Here is a 19,810-nt window from a genome sequence, read left to right as displayed (position 1 = left end):
AGCAAAGTATTGCCTCATCCACTCAGAGGATGAAGACAGATGCAGTAGTGTGTGGCCTGACCTGCTATATGCATGGTAATCTCTAGAAATGGAACTGGTGCATTGCCTAGAACAAATGGCCCTGCAGAGGAATAGAGCTTGGCCATGCCACCAGCCTGGCTTGGTGGATAAGCGTATTCTCATTTCTTAGTTGGCAGACCTCTGTGCTCATGTGTCTTCAGGGAAAACTGGGAAATCTCCAGGGAGCAACATGCATGTATTTGTTTGTGTCTTTATCATATCTGTTCACTGTGGTTTGCTGTCTTAGGGACAAATCACACTGGGAGCATCCTAGCCAGCATCTACGTCATCATTGTTAGCAGTGTCTGAGCAATGTCTGACTAGACTGAGATGGTCCAGCCTCACTCAGCAGTGGAAATAGCTGAGTACTAGTATCAAGAAGATTCTTTCTGTGTGTCCAGTCTGGGTCATAACTTCCCAGCTTTGTCTCTAGAGACAGCAAGCTTTCTTCCCTCAGTTCTAATTTGGCAGAGTCCTGGAAAGGTAGCTGGACTAGCTTCCATCACTTGCCCCCAGATAATGACGGTTACTCATCTGGTACAGCCAAAAGAGAGAGAGGTAACTTCCAAAGGAGAGTTACACTACCAATCCTGGAAAGCAGAGTCTTCCTTTTCTTCCAAACAAATTTTATAACTTTACTATGGGGTAGTTTGACACATATAAAAGCTTTGGAAGAACAACTCAAAGCATAGCAGTACATGTGTTACCAAACCATATCAGCTTTTAACAGGGCACAGCATCCACACTCACACTTTCTCTGTGCCCTCTGTGTAGTTTTCAGTTGAGCCACTCGAGAGAGTAAGCTATAAATCATCATAGCAGTTAACCCCTCAGAGTGCCTGCCATGCTGTATTACCGTGACCCAGCTTAGAGCATTTGGCATTGGGCCCACACTGTTGCTGAGTCCACAGTTTGTCGTTCCATCCTCATCTTTTTTCCCCTTGACCCAGGATAATGCACTTCTTTGTTGCGACCCTGTGGTCTCCATCTCTCAGGCACTTCAGTGACATGAGTGCAGGCAGGATGTTTTCTAGGATGGCCCTTGGTTTGTTTGTTTCATGAATGGTTCCTCACTATCAAACCTAGTACTTTTTTTTATTTGTTTCTCTCACATAGCTCTGGCTGTCTGGGAACTCACTAGGCAGACTAAGGTGGCCGCAAACTCACAGAGATCTGCCTGCCCCTGCCCACTCAGTGCTGGGATTAAAAGTGTGATTTGTTTTTGACAGGAATTCTATACCATGGTATGCTGGAGACAGCTTATACTAGCCCCTGGGTGCCACTTCTCACCTTGGGTTCTGGAATGTCATATGGGTTGCTTGCAATAAGCCACGGTGGGAATCACCTCAAAGAAACCAGTAAATGCTGTAGCTGGGAGCTCCTCCCAACCTTTGGGTTGCAGTTGTAAGATATTTACACTTACTGGCACAGCACACTAGTGTGTGTGTGTCTGTCTGTCTGTCTGTCTGTCTGTCTGTCTGTGGAGGGGGTTGTCCCTGTCCTAAGTGCACAGCATGAGAAGGCACGTGGCATTTTTTCTGTTCCGATGTTGGAATCCTTGTGCCTGGGTGAGATGAGAGCTATTTGGTTCTCCTATAAAGAAGACTCAACATTTTCCCCTTTGTCCTTGATAAGTGATGGATAAAAAGATAATATCTCATCATCCTGTCCATTTCCAATTGAGCTTTCATTTTATTTATTGAAGACTATTGTGTAGAGCTCTGGGCATGTAGGTCAGTGGTAGCACATTGACCTGGTGTACCTATGGCTCAAGTCTTATGATAAGAACCATAAATACAAAATAACAACAAAATATATTATTGCCTGAATCCACTGATGTTGTAATAATTTAAAGCAATAGTTTTTTTTTCTTTCATCTTGGTATCTATTTACTTAGTTATTTAGCAGTCCTAAGGTTTGAACCTAGGCCTCACAAACACTAGGCAAATGTTCTCCCACTGAGCCTTGGTCTCTTGTACCTTTTTTGTTGGTGTTTTGCAGTTTCACTTACATTATTAATACCCATTGCTATAGTGTAGAGTAAGTTTCCATGAAATACAGCAGCCGTCTCGGATGGACAGAATGAGTCCTCAGAAATGATTTCCTGATCTCCTATAGAAAGTGTGTTTGTTAGTAACATACAGTTTCATCACTGAAACTCAAAATGCATTTTGAGTCATTTTCCAAGTCTGGCTTGAACCCACGTTTTACCCAAAGCAAGCCTTTGGAACATTGTTGGTAATGAAATTCTAGATTAGCCATGCACAGGAGAAAGGGAAGAACATAGGACAGGAAGTCTAGAGCCACAACATGTAAGGAGATTGGATGCTATAAGCCATCTCTCCGATCTTCAGTGCTGACTGAACCCATTGGGTCGTATTTCACTAAGTTCCCTGTCTGGTCCTAGGACTTTTCTTTTCTTCAATCCCATTAATTAGGGACCTAGAATTCACCTCATTAGTATTGTGAGAGGCACAGGTGACCTGTGCTCCAGTGCCATGAGAGTGAGGCGCCGGGACACCGTCTCAGCTTACCTTTGTGTGTTCAGGCCCATCATCTGGCTCCTGTCTCTGGCTCTTTGTTTGTTGCCGGCAGTCATGGAAACCCACTGAAGGATGTCCTCACCTTTCTCTGGAAGGAGCTCCCTCTGAGTCTCAAGTGTTAGCTTGCCCTGTCTCCAGTTACCTCTGTTGCCATGGTTGGAGGTAAAAGAAATCCTCTGCCCTGGGCAGCCTCCCGTTTTAAAACAGTGTTGATAGTTCAGGCACGAACTTTGAAGGACTAGAGTTCTTAAAAGATTTAATTGACTTTTGCCAAATGAATGTGCTGAGAACTGAGCAGATGGGGTGGGTATTCCTGATGGATGCATTGTTTAATGAACTGCACGAGTTAATCAAGTGACCAGTGTTAGGGCTCAGAATGGTTTGCCTCTGGTGTCTTCCACAAGAAGTTATATGTCAGATGTCAGGTGAGGTAGGGAATGAGGATTATAAAACAAACTGGGGCTTTGGCCCAACTTTTTCCTTATCTGGAACAAGGCTTGAAACATCCCCCGGCCCCCACATCAAAACTGGGTTTGGGCCACTTCCGTTAGCAGGCGCTGGCCTTTGATGCCTGGTGCTGTCTGAGCCTGGTACTCTGCAGGCTTCCCTCCTCCCTTTAGTGATTTAATATTTAATGACCCTTCCGAGGTGGAAACTTATTTGGCAGCTTCCTACGGGATATCTGCTTTAGGTATCATTTTTTTTTTTAATCTGTCTGCTTAACTTCCATTTGCTAAATTGAAAAGGTGGTGTCTAGAATATTTTTCAGATGACTCATCTAAGGTTCTGACGAGGCAAATGGAGTCCGTGGGAATCCAGGGAGTTGGCAGGGCTTTTCAAGTTATTTTCTTCATCTTTGATTTTTATAATACTCAAATATAAGCTCCTAAACTTTTTTTCCCCTTTCCTAAAATGACTTTGAGCCCTGGCCTATTTTCAAATCAGGGCTTTTTTTTTTTTTTTTAAGTTGTCCTCTCAACACGTCCTCCTTCTCCATGAGTTTCTTTGTGTTTTGAATTTAAGGAATTTGACCTTCCTAAAATGTAACCTAATCAACACTCACCTCACCTGGTGGATTAACCGCTCAACATCTCTTTGGTTAGAGAGCCAGTGTCTTGCTGGGAAGACAGAGGGCCATTGATTCCTGAGCTCAGCTTCTCTTTGATTTTATAATCAGTTCCTAGAGATTGTGGGCGAGCTTTGAATTCCAAAGCTTGGGCTCTGTGAGCTCTTGAAACAAACCTTTGAAGCAGATCTTCTGCCTTGGGTTTCAGAAGGGAGGACCCAACTGTCTGTTGATGGGTGAATTAAGTTTTTTTTTTTTTTTTTTTTTTTTTTTAAGTATAAGGGAACCAGTAATTATCACTGCTAGTGTAATACCTTGGGGTTTTCCCCTTTTTCCTCCTCTTTGTTTTTGTTTTTAGGGTTTTAATGGGGGTGGGGGGTGGGAGGGCTGTGTCAGCACAGCTTTATGGAGCTGGTTCTCTCCTTTACCTTATTAGTCCCAGGGATGGAACTCAGAATTACCAGTCTTCCTTCTCTCTCACCTGCTCTGGTTTCCCTTGTCTCTCAATTCATTCTGTGGCTTCTAGAAGATTGTTATTAGTTCCTCTTTTGTTTAAGAACTCAAACAAGTTAATGCTAAGAGACAATCTTAATCTTTTTTTTTTTTTTTTTTTTTTTTGAGACAGGGTTTCTCTGTGTAGCCTTGACTGTCCTGGACTCACTCTGTAGACCAGGCTGGCCTCCAATTCACATCGATCCTCCTGCCTCTGCCTCCCGAGTGCTGGGATTAAAGGTGGGCACCACCATGCCCAGCTGGCAATCTTAATCTTTCCAGAAGCCCTCACTAAGGACAGTGTCCCCTGTAAACCTCCTATTGTTCACGGGCTTAACACTATTTAGTGACTCCCACAGATGGACTTGGAATAACAGATGCTACCGTTTGGGTTCAACAGATAAAAATGGGGAATAAAGAGCACCCAGCAATTCCCAGGCCTTTAAACACTGCGTACTTACTTGAAAGCGCAAAAGGGCCCGCACTGAACAAGGATGGGCTTGGTTTAGTCCTTGGGAACTCATATGCCCGCCAACTTTAAATTCAGAGTTCCTCTATACCAGCTTAGTGTCGTAGTGTTACACAGCACAGCGCCGCCATTACACAGGTCATGGATCAAGGGTGTGAAGGTGGGTGGGATATTGTTCACCCACAGTTAAGCATGTCTTCTGACAAAAGCAGTCTTGTTCATCAAGAAGCCTCAGGACCCCAAATTTTCCCTGGGATCCTGAAGGATGAAGAAATAAAAGGGTGGAAAAATGACAGGTTCAGAGCAACAGAATTTCAGACTTCTTCGCGTTTGCTGCTACTGGTGTTTAAGGCTTCTTGTTTCAGTCAGGATGGAACAAACACTAACTCAAGAGTGTGTTACTGACAAGGAAATGAAATTATGCCTTAATAATGTTTGCACCATGTGTATGCTGAAGTAACTCGGAGATGGAAAATTATCTCAGGAACATGCAACAGACACATATTTTTTATAAAAAAAATCTGTGGAGTTTAAAATACATTTGTAGAAATTTTAAAAAATTATTCAAATATTTCACTTCAAAACTGTCTAAATTTTTAGCCTCAGAGTGACTTGTCTTTTCTAAGCAAAAAGTTTCTACCCAATGAACACACACACACACACATTCTTCCTATCCCTCCTTGAGGTCTCTCTGTTCACCCCCCTCCCTTGCAATGGTATGCTCTGCATTTGATCGTAAACTGGAGGTGCCAAGCTGTGACAGATTCTTCAGCTCCACAGCCATTTGCTCCAGCCCAGGGTAGACGCGTGCTCAGTGCTGTTCTCCTCTTCCACCCACAGGGGCAAATTGAAGTAGACAGTGAGACCGTCTTCAAGTTGGCAGCCCTGGTTTTACAGGTAAGGTCTCCTTGCTGCCCTTAAGCAGCTCCCTTTTGTTTCCGGGTTTCCTGCTAACTGCCTGCAACTCTGAAACTTTTGCAGTGGGCCAGAACCCGGTGGATTTTCAAACCAGTAAATGGCTTATCAGTGAAAGCTGTGACCTGCTGAATTCCGTTTTAAAAATCATTTGCATGAACTAGCCTGTGATAATGTTTCTCAAAGGCATAATGTAGTTTAGACTGTTCCAATGGAAAGGAGTTCAGACCACGTTCCTGGAAAAGGACTCCCGGTTACTTGAACTTGGGAGGCACAGGTGTTAGAACAGCTGTAATTTTCATTTAAATTTTAGCAACTTTTGGTACACGTTTTCTTGAGGCTCTGTAAAGAGCCCTTTTAATTCTTAAATATACTGGCAGCTGAAAAGCAAAGTCGGTTTAACCTTGTCCTGAGCTTGTTTTAAAAGTAAAGAGAAAGTAAATAGTGTGTGTTGATTTACCCCGGTCAGTCTAAAAAGTGTAGCACTTCAATGATCGTAGAAATGCAACAAGAAGTCATTGTCAGTGCTTCTTTATATATACACATGAATAATAATATAATAATTATTGTATATTAGTATCTTCTGTTAAGGTTAAGACACATCTCGTGTATACTTGTGTTTTCTTATCAATAGTGACCGTGTGGGTAATGCCCCTTTAAGTACCGTTCTTAACAGAAAGGTCTGAACTTTGTGAGAGGGAAAATAACTAAGAATAAATCATTCATTGAGCTTAGCATAAATACATATTGATTGTGTCTTTATTTTTATTTCAGGAAAGCAAGGGAGATTATACCAGGTAATGATTCTGTTTCTGATGTCACTATGTAGAGTGAGGCTCCCCAGTTGGGGAATGAGTTATTTTAAATAATAATGGATGCAAAATCAAAAGAAAGCGGATTGAGGCTGGCGGCTCAGAGCTCCTCTTCTTTGGCATAGAAACCTGTTCTTTTTGTGAATTACTCTAAACATGAAGCTTTCTCACAATTTTTCAAGACAGAGTGACAGGAAATTATAGTCAGCAGCTCTCCAAGTTCTAGCATTGTCTCACATTGGTTATTGAGATGAAGAACGCTGTAAAAAGCTTTACTAACTTGTGCTTTTTTTTTAAGCGTATAATGATTCTGTGTGTAAGGGGTTCTAACGTATGCAGAAACAGATTAAATCCATCAGCTGCTTAGTTAAGGGATTAATAGGGGCTTTCTTTTGCAGCTGCCCTAAAGGGGCCTCACCCTTCATACACTTGACCTAGCAGTTGCATTGTTGCTACACTGACGCTGGGGCTAAGTGCCTCGCTGGCCACATCAGCAGAGTGTGTGAATTCACCCTCCTCCGTGCTGTCTCTTCTATGCAGTGGTGTGGTCCTAGGTAGAGGAGTGGGAACTGTCAGAGCTGCAGGGGAGGCCTCTGGTGGGAAGCAGTGCCCAGGCCAATGACCCATTGAAAGCCCGGCCTCTGTCACGCCAGTGTTCCACTTCTGTAAGCTTCACCCAGAGATTATTTACAGATCGCCTACTCATTCCAGCCAAAGCTTTGAATAATGTGCTCAGTAGTGGGCTGATAAAATAATGCCTTCCAAGCTTGCTGGCTTCCAGTCCCTGTGGAATAATCCACCCTCCTCACCCTGCCCATCCAGAATGATAGAGTGGGGCTTTCCACTTAACACCCCGTCATTCAGTTACTCACCACTCCCTCTCATTGAGAGCATGTGGTGTGTCTGTGTGTGTACGTGTATGCATGTGAGTGTATGTTTGTGTGTATATGTGTGTGTTGTTGTTGTATAGGCTCTCTAAGGCATTTCACAACAGTAAATTGTGCTTTCTTGCCTTTTTTTGTTTTTTGTTTTTGTTGTTGTTGTTGTTTGTTTGTATTGTTTTTCGAGACAGGGTTTCTCTGTGTTATCTTGGTCATCCTGGACTTGCTTTGTAGACCAGGCTGGCCACGAACTCACAGCAGTCCGCCTGCCTCTGGCTCCCGAGTACTGGGATTAAAGGCGTGCGCCACCATGCCTGGCTTGCTTTTTTGCCTTTATCCCCCCTACTTCTTCTAATCCCATTCATCTTGTCAGTCTCTCCTACTTTCATGTGTACACATACACATATATGCATATGATTTTGTGCATGCATAAGGTCTGCGGTCGTGTAGGCAGTCATAAAGTCAGTTTACGATGGCTTCAGTCTTTGTAGTATGGGTTACTTACTCTCCCTTCCCCACTCCTGACTCTGTGAGGGCCAAGCTGGTGTCAGACACCCTAGCCTCAGTTTTCTCACCAGTGAAAGGCAGCCTAGCCCATAGGACTGCTGGGAATTGAGTGTGTGAAGGTGGCTAGGGGCAGAGTCTGCAAGACACCTCAGGTGCTGGAGTGGTTACTACCCCCTTAATCAGCATCACAATTCTGTCTGCTCTCCTGGCTGCTTCTAAGAAGAGTTGTGAGACAAAGGTGGGCCCATGAAAGTGTTAGTGGCATGCCGTGGGACAAAAAGAGAAAGGTTCCTTTCATCCGCTTTCCTTTTGGAGAGCCCAGGAGCTGGCATAGAGGAAGGCTGCCAGGGACCCACCATGAGGAACGGAGACATTTCAGCTTTAGACGGCAGTTTGCTCTTGCTGACTCAGCTCTGTCCAAGTCTTACTCAGTCTTTCCTTACTTCCAGTTGGGTTTTAGTAGTTTCCTTGAGGAGCCCTAGGCTGAAGATATGTCACATGCTTTCTTAAAATTGTCAACCTGTACCAAGTGGTAGAGAGAACTGGGAACCAGGTCTTGCACAAACTATCAGTATTGCCCCAAAGGAGCCATTTAGTCTTCCCAAGTTTCATTTCAGTTCCTTCATCTACGAGTTGGGGTCTTGGGGAAATTATTAGTGTGGAAGAGCTATACATTACAAAGGCACTAATTATTGATAACAAAGGTGACTGAATAAAAGGCATGAGTGTCTGTCACTGAAGGTATCAATAGAATAGAATAGAATTCAATACCACCTATGCTGTCTAATCTCTTCCCCAATGGGAAGTATATATTCTTCTGATGAGCATTTTTTTTTTAATAGAACTAATGTAGGAAAAACAGGCAAAGTAAAATATGATCAGTGTCATCACAGATAGAGCAAAGACTGTAAAGGCCAACAGGCTCATTCAAACCCCAAGTCTGCCATGTACCGCCTATACAATCTAGGAAAACAATCACTTAACCTCATCAAGCCTTAATTTCCTGGTATGCAAAATAGGACTTCTAATAATCGTAAATATGCCACAGGTTGGAACAAGAGTTGAATTCAAATTTGTAAGATGCCTGGAGTCATTACTGTAATCACTTTAATATTCCATCAGAATTGGCTGTTGCTTGTTGAGTGTGGTTTTGTTTTTAGACAGCATCTCGTGTGGCCTAACCTTACCTGAAACTCACTGTGTAGCTGGAGATGACCTTGACCTCCTGACCCTCCTGCCTCCCCTTCTCCATTGGTGGGATTCCAGGCATTGCATCATAGCTACCTAGCCCATCACACTGATGGACACATGTACTGTTCCCCCATTACAAATGTGAGTTGTTGCCTTTGTTTTAGCCACTGTAAATAATGTCATGGTGAACATCTGCACCTGGCATTGTTTGTGGGGCATTTTTTAAGGCAATTTTTATTTCTTTAAAAATAGGGGTTTTTGTTTTGTTTTGTTTTGATTTTACATTTACTTATTTCTAGGGGGACAAGTCACAGCTCACATGTTGTCACGAAGCTTGGTGGCAGTCGGGCTTGAACCATCCTTCCCTCACCTTGGTTAATTGCTCTGGGCATCCAGAGAAGTTTCTTTCCCATGGGAAATAGGTGCATTTTTATAACACTGCCATAAATTGGGAATATTCCCTTCCATTTGAAGGTAGGTGTTAATCAGACCCTTATCCTGGCTCCACAGTGAAGTGAAAATCAAAGTCACTCACTTTCCACTTACAAACCAAAGCATCCTTGCACTTAGTTACTTGGTAACTCAGCTTTCGGGACCTTAAAAACAAAACCAAACAAAGCCCCTTTGCCTTTCCAAACTCACTTGCGGCCTGGCAGCTCCCTGATAAAGCCTGTAAAGCCTGGCTGGGTCAGCTCTGGGGTGGGGGTGGGGGTGAGGTGGTGGGGGCGGGGCTGGGGGCAGGGTGGGGATGTTCTCTGTTTGTCTGTGTTGCCAGAGCACTTGTTATCTTTGAAGTGGAAGGGCTGACTTGGAAATTCTGGCTGTAGGCTATTTAAAGCACATGGAAGCCCCCCACACCACTCCTAATGAGCCTTGGGAGAGCCTCGCTTCCTACTGCTACGACAATGCACTTTAAGTACTCTGAAGGATCCCTGGCAGGAAGCAGAGTAAGAAGGGCAGCCCTTTTTATTTGTAAAGGCATTCTGGAAGAAGAGTTTGAGCAAAGCCTGTTTGGAGGCAAAATAATATGGGGAACAGGAAGGGAAAGGGAGAGAGAGGGAGCAGCAAGCAGAGGTGTGTGGTGAGGGGGGCAGTGTCGTGATGCCAGGTTAGGGTGTCTGGGTGCAATGGAAAAGTAGGGTTTTAGAGATAAACAGTGGTGACCCCAGGTTCTGTATACCAGTCTGAGAAAGCTATAACAACCAGAGGGCATGAGCCAAGGGGTATTAGTGATGCCCAAACGCTTTGGAATTTAACCATTTGGTTTCAGATCACTTGACGGATAAGGTAGCTGGCCTGTCTGAAATGCAGTTTATCTCAATTAATATTGAATACATAATAACAGCCTGGAGTGGCTGTTCTATTATTACCTCCACCGTCCTGGCAGCCCTATGAAAATGGCATTATTGCTGTCCAATTTTACAGATAAGAACACTGAGTTTTGGAGCTCTGGCTGTCCTGGAACTCCCTCTGTAGTCCAGGCTGGCCTTGAACCTGCGGAGATCCACCTGCCTCTGCCTCCCAATTGCTGGGATTAAAGGCATGAGCCACCACCGCCCGGCTTGTTCATTCCATTTTAATCAACCATCCTGTACCTCCAAACACCTTATACTAAACATCTTAAGGATGAGATACAACAAAGAGAACAGAAGCCCGGAGGAGATCAATTCCGTCCTCTTGACCCATTCATACTCTCTCCCAAAGACTGGACCAGGCCAGGGCACTTGTGACAACTCTGTGAGACTGAAGTGAAGGTCATTGTGGCGTTGACAGTGGCTGTCTCAGTCATTAACTGGGTAGTCTTCCATACCAATGGAGAGTGGTAGACATGAGTTACTTGTACTGCTCAGAGGCAAGCCATCCCCAGAGCTACAGGTGACATAGTGAGGAAGGCATCCCCCATGCCTGCTGATGGGTGATGAGTGTTTGCATGCCTTCTGCTGTGGTTCTGGATACACAGAGTGGGAGTGGGAGCTGTGACATAACCCAGTGCAGCCAGCTGTGCTGACGCGGCCAATGCAGCTAATGCAGGTGTGTTGGTGCCATCCAGATGGGCTTAGTCACCCATGGCAGGAAGAAGTGGCAAAGCATCCAGGCCTCAAGTTGACTATATAAACTTGACTTCTCTAGTGGGAAGTTTCCAGAGTCTAACTTTTTATGCTTTGGGAGAAAATAGTGTGTATATAGGTTCTTGTTCTCCTGCCTACTAGTTTTCTAGCTCTGAATTTTTTTTTAAATTATTTTTATGTACATTTATTGGTGTTTTCCCTGCATGTGTCCATGTGAGGGTGTCAGATCTCAGAGTTACAGACAGTTATGAGCTGCCTACTGGGTGCTAGGAATTGAGCCCAGGTTGTCTGGAAGAGCAGTCTGTGCTCCCACCTGCTGAGCCATCTCTCCATCCCTCTATCTCTGAACTTTAAGAATACAGGTCAGTCCTATTAACTACATTCATCATGTGCAGCCAATCTCTGAAACTGTCTCATTTTACACATTGAAAGTCTGTAACTATTAAATAAATAGCTCTCCAACGGCCCCGTCGACTGTGGTTCCTTCTGCTCCTATCAATATGATGAAAGCTAAAATATTTTTATTTAAAATATTTACAGAATTTTATATTGACCCACTTTTCAGCCTAAATAATTCTTATAGATTGTGTGTGTGTGTGTGTGTGTGTGTGTGTGTGTGTGTGTGTTCTGCCAGCCATTAAGAGCATTAAGAGTTGACATTTGAAAGCAGACTTGACAGGAGTCTTCAACAAACTAGGTAATTTTTAGAAAACTCTCTCATCACATTTTCATTTTAATCAAATTTCTTTAGACTTAAAAAAAAAAATTTGACAGTTGGTCCTAGTCCAGCCTGCAGCCTTATGAGTTTGGCCACAGAATGAAATGTAGTGACAAACGCACTCCAGCTGACTGACAGAGCTTTCTAGAATGGCGGCAGATGTCTTGTGTCAGGACAGGCACGTCTTTGCTAGAAGGCGGAGAGAAGAAGAGTTGTGACACCAACGATGTGAGTGGTGACACCAACAACGTATGCGACTGTGGTATTGAGTGTGCAGGTCAGCAGTCCATCCCTGTCATGGACTCTGAGACTCTGTCCCACCCATTCTCACACTGCTTCCAACACGGAAGTGGCAAGTCACTTTCAACTTCCTCTCCCCGCCCCCTGTAGCTTATCATGGACCCTTTGGTTTAGATTTAGAGAATTCCAGTTAACTAACAAAGAGTGTTCTGGTACTGCTGCCCTCAGGAGCTGCTCTGGCAACACTAACTTGTTTATTTACTGAGCTGTCTCCTCAGTGGCAACAATAATCCCCCACCCCACCTCCCAACCCAGTCAGTAACACAGTGGTAAAGGCACTCACCCCAAGACTGATAACCCAAGTTTAATATCTGAGACCCAAGTAGTGGAAGGAGAGAACAGACCCCTGCAAGCTGTCCTCTGGCCTCCACACCCTTGCCACGGCAGGTGTGCCCATACCCCCGACACCCCCAGAGACAAAAGAAATACATGGATATAAAATAAGAATAAACATACTGATAACAGTTCTTCTGGCAGCCTGCTCTAAAGGTGACGATAGAGAGAAGTGGTGGATAGTCTTGCCTGGGGTGCTGTGACAACAAAGGAAGACAAACATGTACCCATCATGAGCAGGTGCTTTCCTAACATCTGTCACAGTACTCTAAAGAACGGTACAAACATGTCACCATCCCTCCTTTTAAGATGAATTGGAACCTGGGGTATGGTAGCACATGCATTAATCCCAGTACTCAAGAGGCAGAGGCAGGAGGATTACTCTGAGTTCAAGGCCAGCCTGATCCACCTAGTAAATTCCAGGCTAGCCAGGGCTGTAAAGTGACTTTTTTTCTCATAATAATAATAACAATAATAAAATATTATTGTTGTTGTTGTTGTTATTATTTGGAAACTTGGGCTTATAAAGGTTAATTTATTTACGACCACAAAACTAGGAACAGAGTACTCGGAACCAAATCCAATTTGATACTTCACTTTGTTTTATATTTTGTAATTTAAAAAATTTTAATTTTATGTGTATGTGTGTTTTGCCTGCACATATGTCTTGTGTACCAGGAGTGTGCCTGGACTGGTGCCTGCAGAAGCCATGCCTAGTGCCTGTAACACCCTGGAACTGGAGTTACAGACAATTGCGATCCTCCATGTGGGTGCTAGGAATTGAACCAGGTCCTCTGGAAAAGCAGCCAGCACTCTTAACCATAGCACCCAGAGGTTTTGTTTTTGAGACAGGGTTCTGTGGCTCCAAGTAACCACAAGCCTGGAACTTTCTATGTAGCTAAGTGTGACGACTCTGACTTTTTGATCTTCCTCCTTCCACCTCAAGAGTCCTTAGATCATCGGCCTCTATCACCAAACCCAGTTTATGCAGCCCTGGGGGTTAAACTCAGGACTTGCTGTAGGCTAGCTGTGGTGGTTTGAATCAAAATGGCCCCCAGAGATCCACAGGGAGTGGCACTAATTAAGAGGTGTGGCCTTGTTAGAGGAAGTGTGTCACTGGGGTTTCAGACGTTCAAGCCAGGCCCAGTGTCACTCTCTCTTCCTACTGCCTGCCAGTGTAGAACTCCCAGCTCCCTCTCCCCCACCATGTCTGCCTGTGTGCCACTGTGCTTCCTGCCATGATGATAATGGACCAAACCTCAGAACTGTAAGCCAGCCCCAGTTAAATGTTTTCCTTTATAAGAGTTGCCGTGGTGTCTCTTGACAGCAATGAGACCCTAACTAAGACACTAGGCAAGCACTCTACTGACTGAGCCTCATCTCTAGCCTTGAAGACAGTTCTAAAGCCCAATCCCTACTGGTGCAAATAACAGGTATAAGGCTTGCTGGCTGGTCTTTTGGTCGTTTTTTTCAAGGTATCCCTTAATTGCCTTTGTTTCTGCTGTGTGGGCCAGGAGGAGACAGGAAGGACTATGTCTCCAACCTCAGTTTGCTTATCAGCAAATTAGAAGTAGCACCCACCTTGGGTTCGTCTGAAGACAAAAGAAATTCACCTAAACACAATACTCGGCATTCCCTGAGATGCCCAGGCTTGGAAGCTGATGATTGGATCTTCCCTTTTCAATTGTTCCCTGGGGGCAGAGGTGAGCAGATCCTAGGCAGCTAGAGACCAGAGGCAGCCTAAGAAGGAATGCTCACACCTGAAGCCCTGTGAAGGAGGAGGAGATGAAAGGGGAAGCCAGCCTCAGCAGAGGTGCACACAATGGCTACGTAATTCTTTCTGCCTTTGTCCTCTGCAAGTCACCACAACCTGATTTGGTTTAATGTTTGGCCCAGAAGTAATTAAGTGGGGTGGAAAGAGAACTCCAAGAATGGTACGACTCCATTAACTTAAAAGGGAGCAGAGGTCCCCATTTGTCGAGCCCCACGGGCTTTACCCAGCCCCTCCTTGCCTCATCGTCCCCTCTTCAGCACTCAGTGTCCCTCTTGCTACCTGGTGGCTGAGCTCCAAGTCTCCGCAATGAATGATGCTTACTGTTCTATTGGACCTGTTCCTAGTTACCATGGGGCCTTGCTAAGCCTTCAAAAAAGGCTGGGCCTCTTTTCCACCAGTCAAATCAGGATCTGGACCCAGTTGAGTTCTGCCTGCTTACCTGGCTGACTGGAACTGCCCTTTTTAAGTCTTTGGCCTATGCAGGTAGAAGGTGGAGGCAGTGGGTTATTTTAGCCAGAAACAAATTTCACTCTAATCTACAAGCAGTTTTTCTAAACTGGTTACAGTAATTAATCAGAAATAGTGTGGGTGTCTTGCCACACACAAACCTTTAATCCAACCACTGGAGAGGCAGAGGCAGCTAGATCTCTGTGAGTTCAAAGCTAGCCTGGTCTACATAGTGAGTTCCAGGAAGCCTGGGCTATGCAGATAGAATCTGCCTCAAAAAGCAAACAAATAAAATGGCATTAGAATCTAGGAATGTAGCTTAGTGTTAGAGTGCAGCCTGCAGTGCACACAGTCCTGGGTTCTGTCCATGGTGATGCTGAGAGGAAGGGAAGGGTCCTATATTTTTAGGCTAGGAGTATAGCTCAGTTGGTAAAAATGAAGGCCTAGCATCCTTGAAGCTCTGGGTTCACTCTCCAGCACCCCATAAATTGGGTACAACGGCATAAACTGGTAATCCAAGTATCTGGGAGGTAGAGACAAGAAGATTCGAAGTTCAAAGTCATCCTTGGCTACAGAGAAAGTTACCTGTCCTTGTTCAGGACTGACTGAGAATGAACCTTCTTCCTGCAGTCTTCATTCTATCCCAGGCCTAGGGTTCCAGAATGGTACCAGAAATAGGTCACAGGGCAAGAATGTGTGTGTGTGTGTCAGTATGAAAGGTGGACATCAACGTCTCTGAGAAGTCAGGCTTCCTGGCTATGTTGACCCTTTGTTTTAAGATGACATTGAAAATAAATGTAATCTGCCTTTGTCACATATTTCAAACATTTTTCAAACAACTGAATTTGGACTTGGCCATAATTATACATGCATGTGATCCTGGCACGTGGAAGGTAGAGGCAGGAGGGTCAAGAATTCAAGGCCAGCCTCAGCTATAGAACAGATTTTAGGTCATTCCTGGGCTCCATGAGGACCCCATCCCCACCCCCGCCAAAGAAAATGGCAGCAGTTGACTGTATTTGGTGTCTTTTCCTACTAAATGACAAGCAGTCTGTAGTTTGGTTTGATTTGGTTGAAGAAATATCGAGTGATAGGAGGCCAGTGCATTAAGCCTTGTTATCTATATTCAAATCCTTCGTGCAGTTAATCCAGTTTAAATTACTCCAGTTTAATCTAGATTTAAAAGCAGGCGGTCACCACCCAAAGAACTCACATTCTGAAGGAATTCACATGAGGCCAGGAGAATAAGGAAGTGTGAAGCCTCCTGCTATAAAGAGCTGTCTTCCCCTTGTCAGCTCTGTCCCTTCCTGGTTTCCTGTCCCCTCCTTGAGGACCCTGTGAGAGGTGACACCATGTTGCTGAAGCACATGAGTAGAATTATAGCTGCGTTGTTTTTGTTGTGAGCTTTCAATCTCAGTTTTCCCATCTATGAAATGGGGACAAGAAATGTTTATGGCATGACAGCAGACCAAGGGTTTGGTCTGCACTTTGCCACCCCATGCCTGTGGGCCGTTGTCTTCTAGAACTACGTTAGAGAATTGAGTGGTGGTGTCAGGTTGTATCACTGCTAGCTCACCCAGAGCCTCCTGAAACAGCCTTTCTGTGCTGGGCACCCAAAAGGCTGGCTCAGCCCTCCTGACCATTTCTCTCACTGCAGATAGATGTTTCCTGTCACCACCCATATAACCTGTTTTGTGTTTCTTTTTTTCTATTGCACCAGCTCCTAACCTACTTGATAGGTAATTTGCTGGCCTTTGTGATTTAGTGGGTTTTGAATGGAGCTGGAGAACTTAATTTGTTTGTTTGCTTGTGACAGGGTCTCAAATAGGTCAGTAGGGGCTCTAACCCACCAGGTAGCCAAGAAAAAGCTTTGAACTTTTGATTACCCTGTCCCAGCCTCCAAAGTGTTGAGATTTCAGGTGTGCGCCATGATACCTGGTTCACAAAGTGTTTGGGCGGATCCCAGGGCCTCAAGCATGCCAGACGAGCATTCTACCAACTGAACCATGTCTCCATCCCAGGAGCCTGAATGTCTGACAGGCCAGAGATGCTTTTAGAGCGAGGATGGGATTATGTCTTGATGAAACCCCTGTAAGTTAAAAATACAAGTCTAGGCTGGAAAGATGGCTCAGGGGTTAAAAGCATTCGTTGCTCTTGCAGAGAACCTGGTCTGGCTCCCAGCACCCGTGTGGTAGTTTACAGCCATCTGTAACTCTTAATACCAGGGCGTCCAAAGCCTTTTTCTGACTTTCTCAGGCACCACGCAAGCACATAGTACAATGCAAACATTCATACATATAAAAATATCAAAATCTTTAAAAAAAAAAAAAAAAGCCAAGCAAAAGTACAACTCAAAATTTTTGGTTTGTTTTGTCTGAGACAGGGTCTCATTATGTAGCCCAGGCTGCCCTTGATCTCACAACCCTCCTGCCTCAGCCTCCAGAGGGCTGGTACTAGAGGAATATGCCAATATGCCCAAATTTACATTTGCGTTTGGTATACTTAACTTTGTGAGTCTCACAGGCTAGCAACCCTGTGCTGGTTGTTTATGGTGCTGGCTTCGTAACCGACCAGGCCCTGCAGTTTGCCACTGCTGCCCAGCATTAAGAGAGAGGAAAGGTCAGCACTACACATCTAAATTACACTTCCGCACCACACCAAATTGAAAACTTGTGAGTTCATCTTGCGCCAGGGATCATGTGTGTTGTGTGTTCGGCACCTTTAGTACTCCTTTCTCTAGAAACTAGCAAATGGACGTGCCTAAGTAGGTCTGGGGAGGCGGCTCAGTTGGTAGAATGCTTGCCTAGCATCTGTGAAATCCTAGGCTTTGACTCCTAAGCTGCCTAAGCTAGTGTCCCATACCTGTCATGCTAGGAGTGGGAGGACACCAGTGGGGACTTTCAGGACAGAAGTCCAAGGTCATCTTAGTAAATCAATGCCAACCTGGGATATATGAGACCTTATCTAGGGAGGGAGGGAGGGAGGGAGGGAAATGGACAGGCCAAGTCCAAGTGAGTCAGGATAGAAGCTAAATTTACTACCGAAGGCCAAATTCCACAGATTACTGAAAGAAAGGGGAGTTTATTTATTTACTTATTTTGCAGGGCTGGGAATCAAGCCTTAGGCCTCATACATGCCAGGCAAGCACACTCCCACTGAGCCATATCCCCACCCATGAAACAGGATTTTTATCTAAACGGCAGCATTCTGTCTGTCCAATAGGAAAGCGGAGCGTACCCATCAGTGTCTAACCCCCAGGTATTCATCCACAACTGCCTAGCAGTTGAAGAAACTGTGTTTCTAAGCAGTAACCAAGATCCTTGTAATAATCGCATAACTTAGGCAAGGTGTTCTCCCTAAACACTGGGTCCAGCCCAACCGTGGCTTGGTTGTCCCCTGTCACAACTATTTGCCAGACATGAAAATTCTAGTTTTTCTCACTCTTAGAGATTATTAAGCCACTCCCATTCCTTCATGAGAGGTGGAAACCTGGAGGGTTGCATGAGGTTTTAACACATGCGGAGAGGAAGGGAGCCCTCAGCAGATCCTCTGCAAGGCCATGCCAAAGACTGGCAAAGAGTTAGGAATCAGGCCCAGTTCTCCAGCAGTGCATCTTTGGTTGTACGGAATGAAATATTAAAAAGAAAGAAAGAAAAGGTCTACCTACCATGCTTCTGCCATGCTCTTGTCTCAGGATCCCACATTCTGGGCTTCTAAATACATGTCCTCATAACAGGCTCAACCAAGTGACTTAACTGTAGGTTTGGTTTGTTTGGCTGGCTGTTTTTGTTGTTGTTGTTGTTTGTTTGTTTTTACATCCATGTACACATTTTGAATTATGTTTAGGTGTTAATGTCAAAAGAGGTCCATTCCCGCCGGGCGTGGTGGCGCACGCCTTTAATCCCAGCACTCGGGAGGCAGAGGCAGGTGGATCGCTGTGAGTTCGAGGCCAGCCTGGTCTACAAAGTGAGTCCAGGACAGCCAAGGCTACACAGAGAGACCCTGTCTCGAAAAACCAAAAAAAAAAAAAAAAAAAAAAAAAAGAGGTCCATTCCCAAGTTAACTTTTTGTTTGTTTGTTTGTTTTGTTTTTGTTTTTGTTTTTCGAGACAGGGTTTCTCTGTGTAGCCTTGGTCGTCCTGGACTCACTTTGTAGACCAGGCTGGCCTCGAACTCACAGCGATCCGCCTGCCTCTGCCTCCCGAGTGCTGATGTGCGCCACCACGCCCAGCCGTCAAGTTAACTTTTTAGAAGGATTTATTGTTTTTATTTATGTGTATGCCTATTGTCCTTATGTATGTTCACATACGAGTGCAGTTATGTGTGTGCCCGTGGGGTCCAGAACAGGGAGCTGGATCCCGAGAGCTGGAATGACAGGTGTGTGTGAGCCACCCAACTGGGATGCTGGAAGCTGAACTCTGCTTCTCTAGAAGAGTAAGAACCCTCCTAAACCACTGAGCCATCTCAGCAGCCCCTCGAGTTAACTTTGAATGGAGTTATTTCTTTCCGCAGACATGTCTACATCATGCTTGGATTTAAACTTGTATGCGCCCTGGCCTTGCGCTTCTAGTGCTATGGTGTTGATAGACAAAGAAAAACGTGGGGCCCTTTGCTTTGTTTCGTTTTATATTTTTATTTGGGTGTCGGTCTTGTGTGTCCTGGGCTGGCTTTATTCACTACATCATTTGGGATGACCTTGACCTTCTGCCCCTCCTGCTTCTGCCATGGGCCTCCACGCCTTGTTTTATACCATGCTGGAGACTGAGCTGTGCGCTTCATGCATGTTAGGCAAGCGCTCTGCCAAGTGAGCGACATGCCCGGCCCTGTTTTGTTTTCCTCGGCTGCCCTAGAAACCCAGCGTTTCCCCCACACCAAGCATAAAGGGCAATGATTGTTTTGTGCTAACAAGTGCAGGATGTTAATTGCAGGCACTCCCTTCCACGCCAGAGTCCTGTCCCGTGGCAGGTGGCTGATCGCTGCTGTGAGCAAGCTTGTCGTTTGCCACAAGCAGGTGCTCCCAGTTGCTGCAGGTGGCTTTCCACACGCGCAAGAGGGTGGCTTTGGTTTCCTCAAAAAAGATTGGGGATGTCACATTCCTACAGGGCTTTCTGAGGTCAAAGAAGAGAAACACACAGCCCAGGAGAAGAAGCTGGGAATGAGTGGAGAGATCATTACTTGAAGGATGACGTCAGTGGAGGGTCAGGACAGCTTCAGGCATATAGAGGGAAAGTGCT

General features: G+C 45.0%; 1 protein-coding gene across 4 annotated transcripts in view; it reads left to right on the top strand.

Annotated features, from left to right (window-relative positions):
- Frmd4b (FERM domain containing 4B) overlaps nt 1-19,810 on the top strand; it is a 313,962-nt gene that overhangs the window by 239,050 nt on the left and 55,102 nt on the right. For all 4 annotated transcript variants that reach the window (XM_051154965.1, XM_051154962.1, XM_051154963.1 and 1 more), the window contains 2 exons: nt 5,471-5,527; nt 6,320-6,342. In XM_051154965.1, coding sequence (XP_051010922.1) covers nt 5,471-5,527; nt 6,320-6,342 — 80 coding nt within the window. The remainder of the gene's footprint in view (nt 1-5,470; nt 5,528-6,319; nt 6,343-19,810) is intronic.

This window comes from Acomys russatus, chromosome 13, assembly GCF_903995435.1.
Source record: "Acomys russatus chromosome 13, mAcoRus1.1, whole genome shotgun sequence".
Lineage (NCBI taxonomy): Eukaryota > Metazoa > Chordata > Mammalia > Rodentia > Muridae > Acomys > Acomys russatus.
Note: the sequence above shows the minus strand (reverse complement) of the source record. Positions and strands in the feature narration are given on the sequence as shown.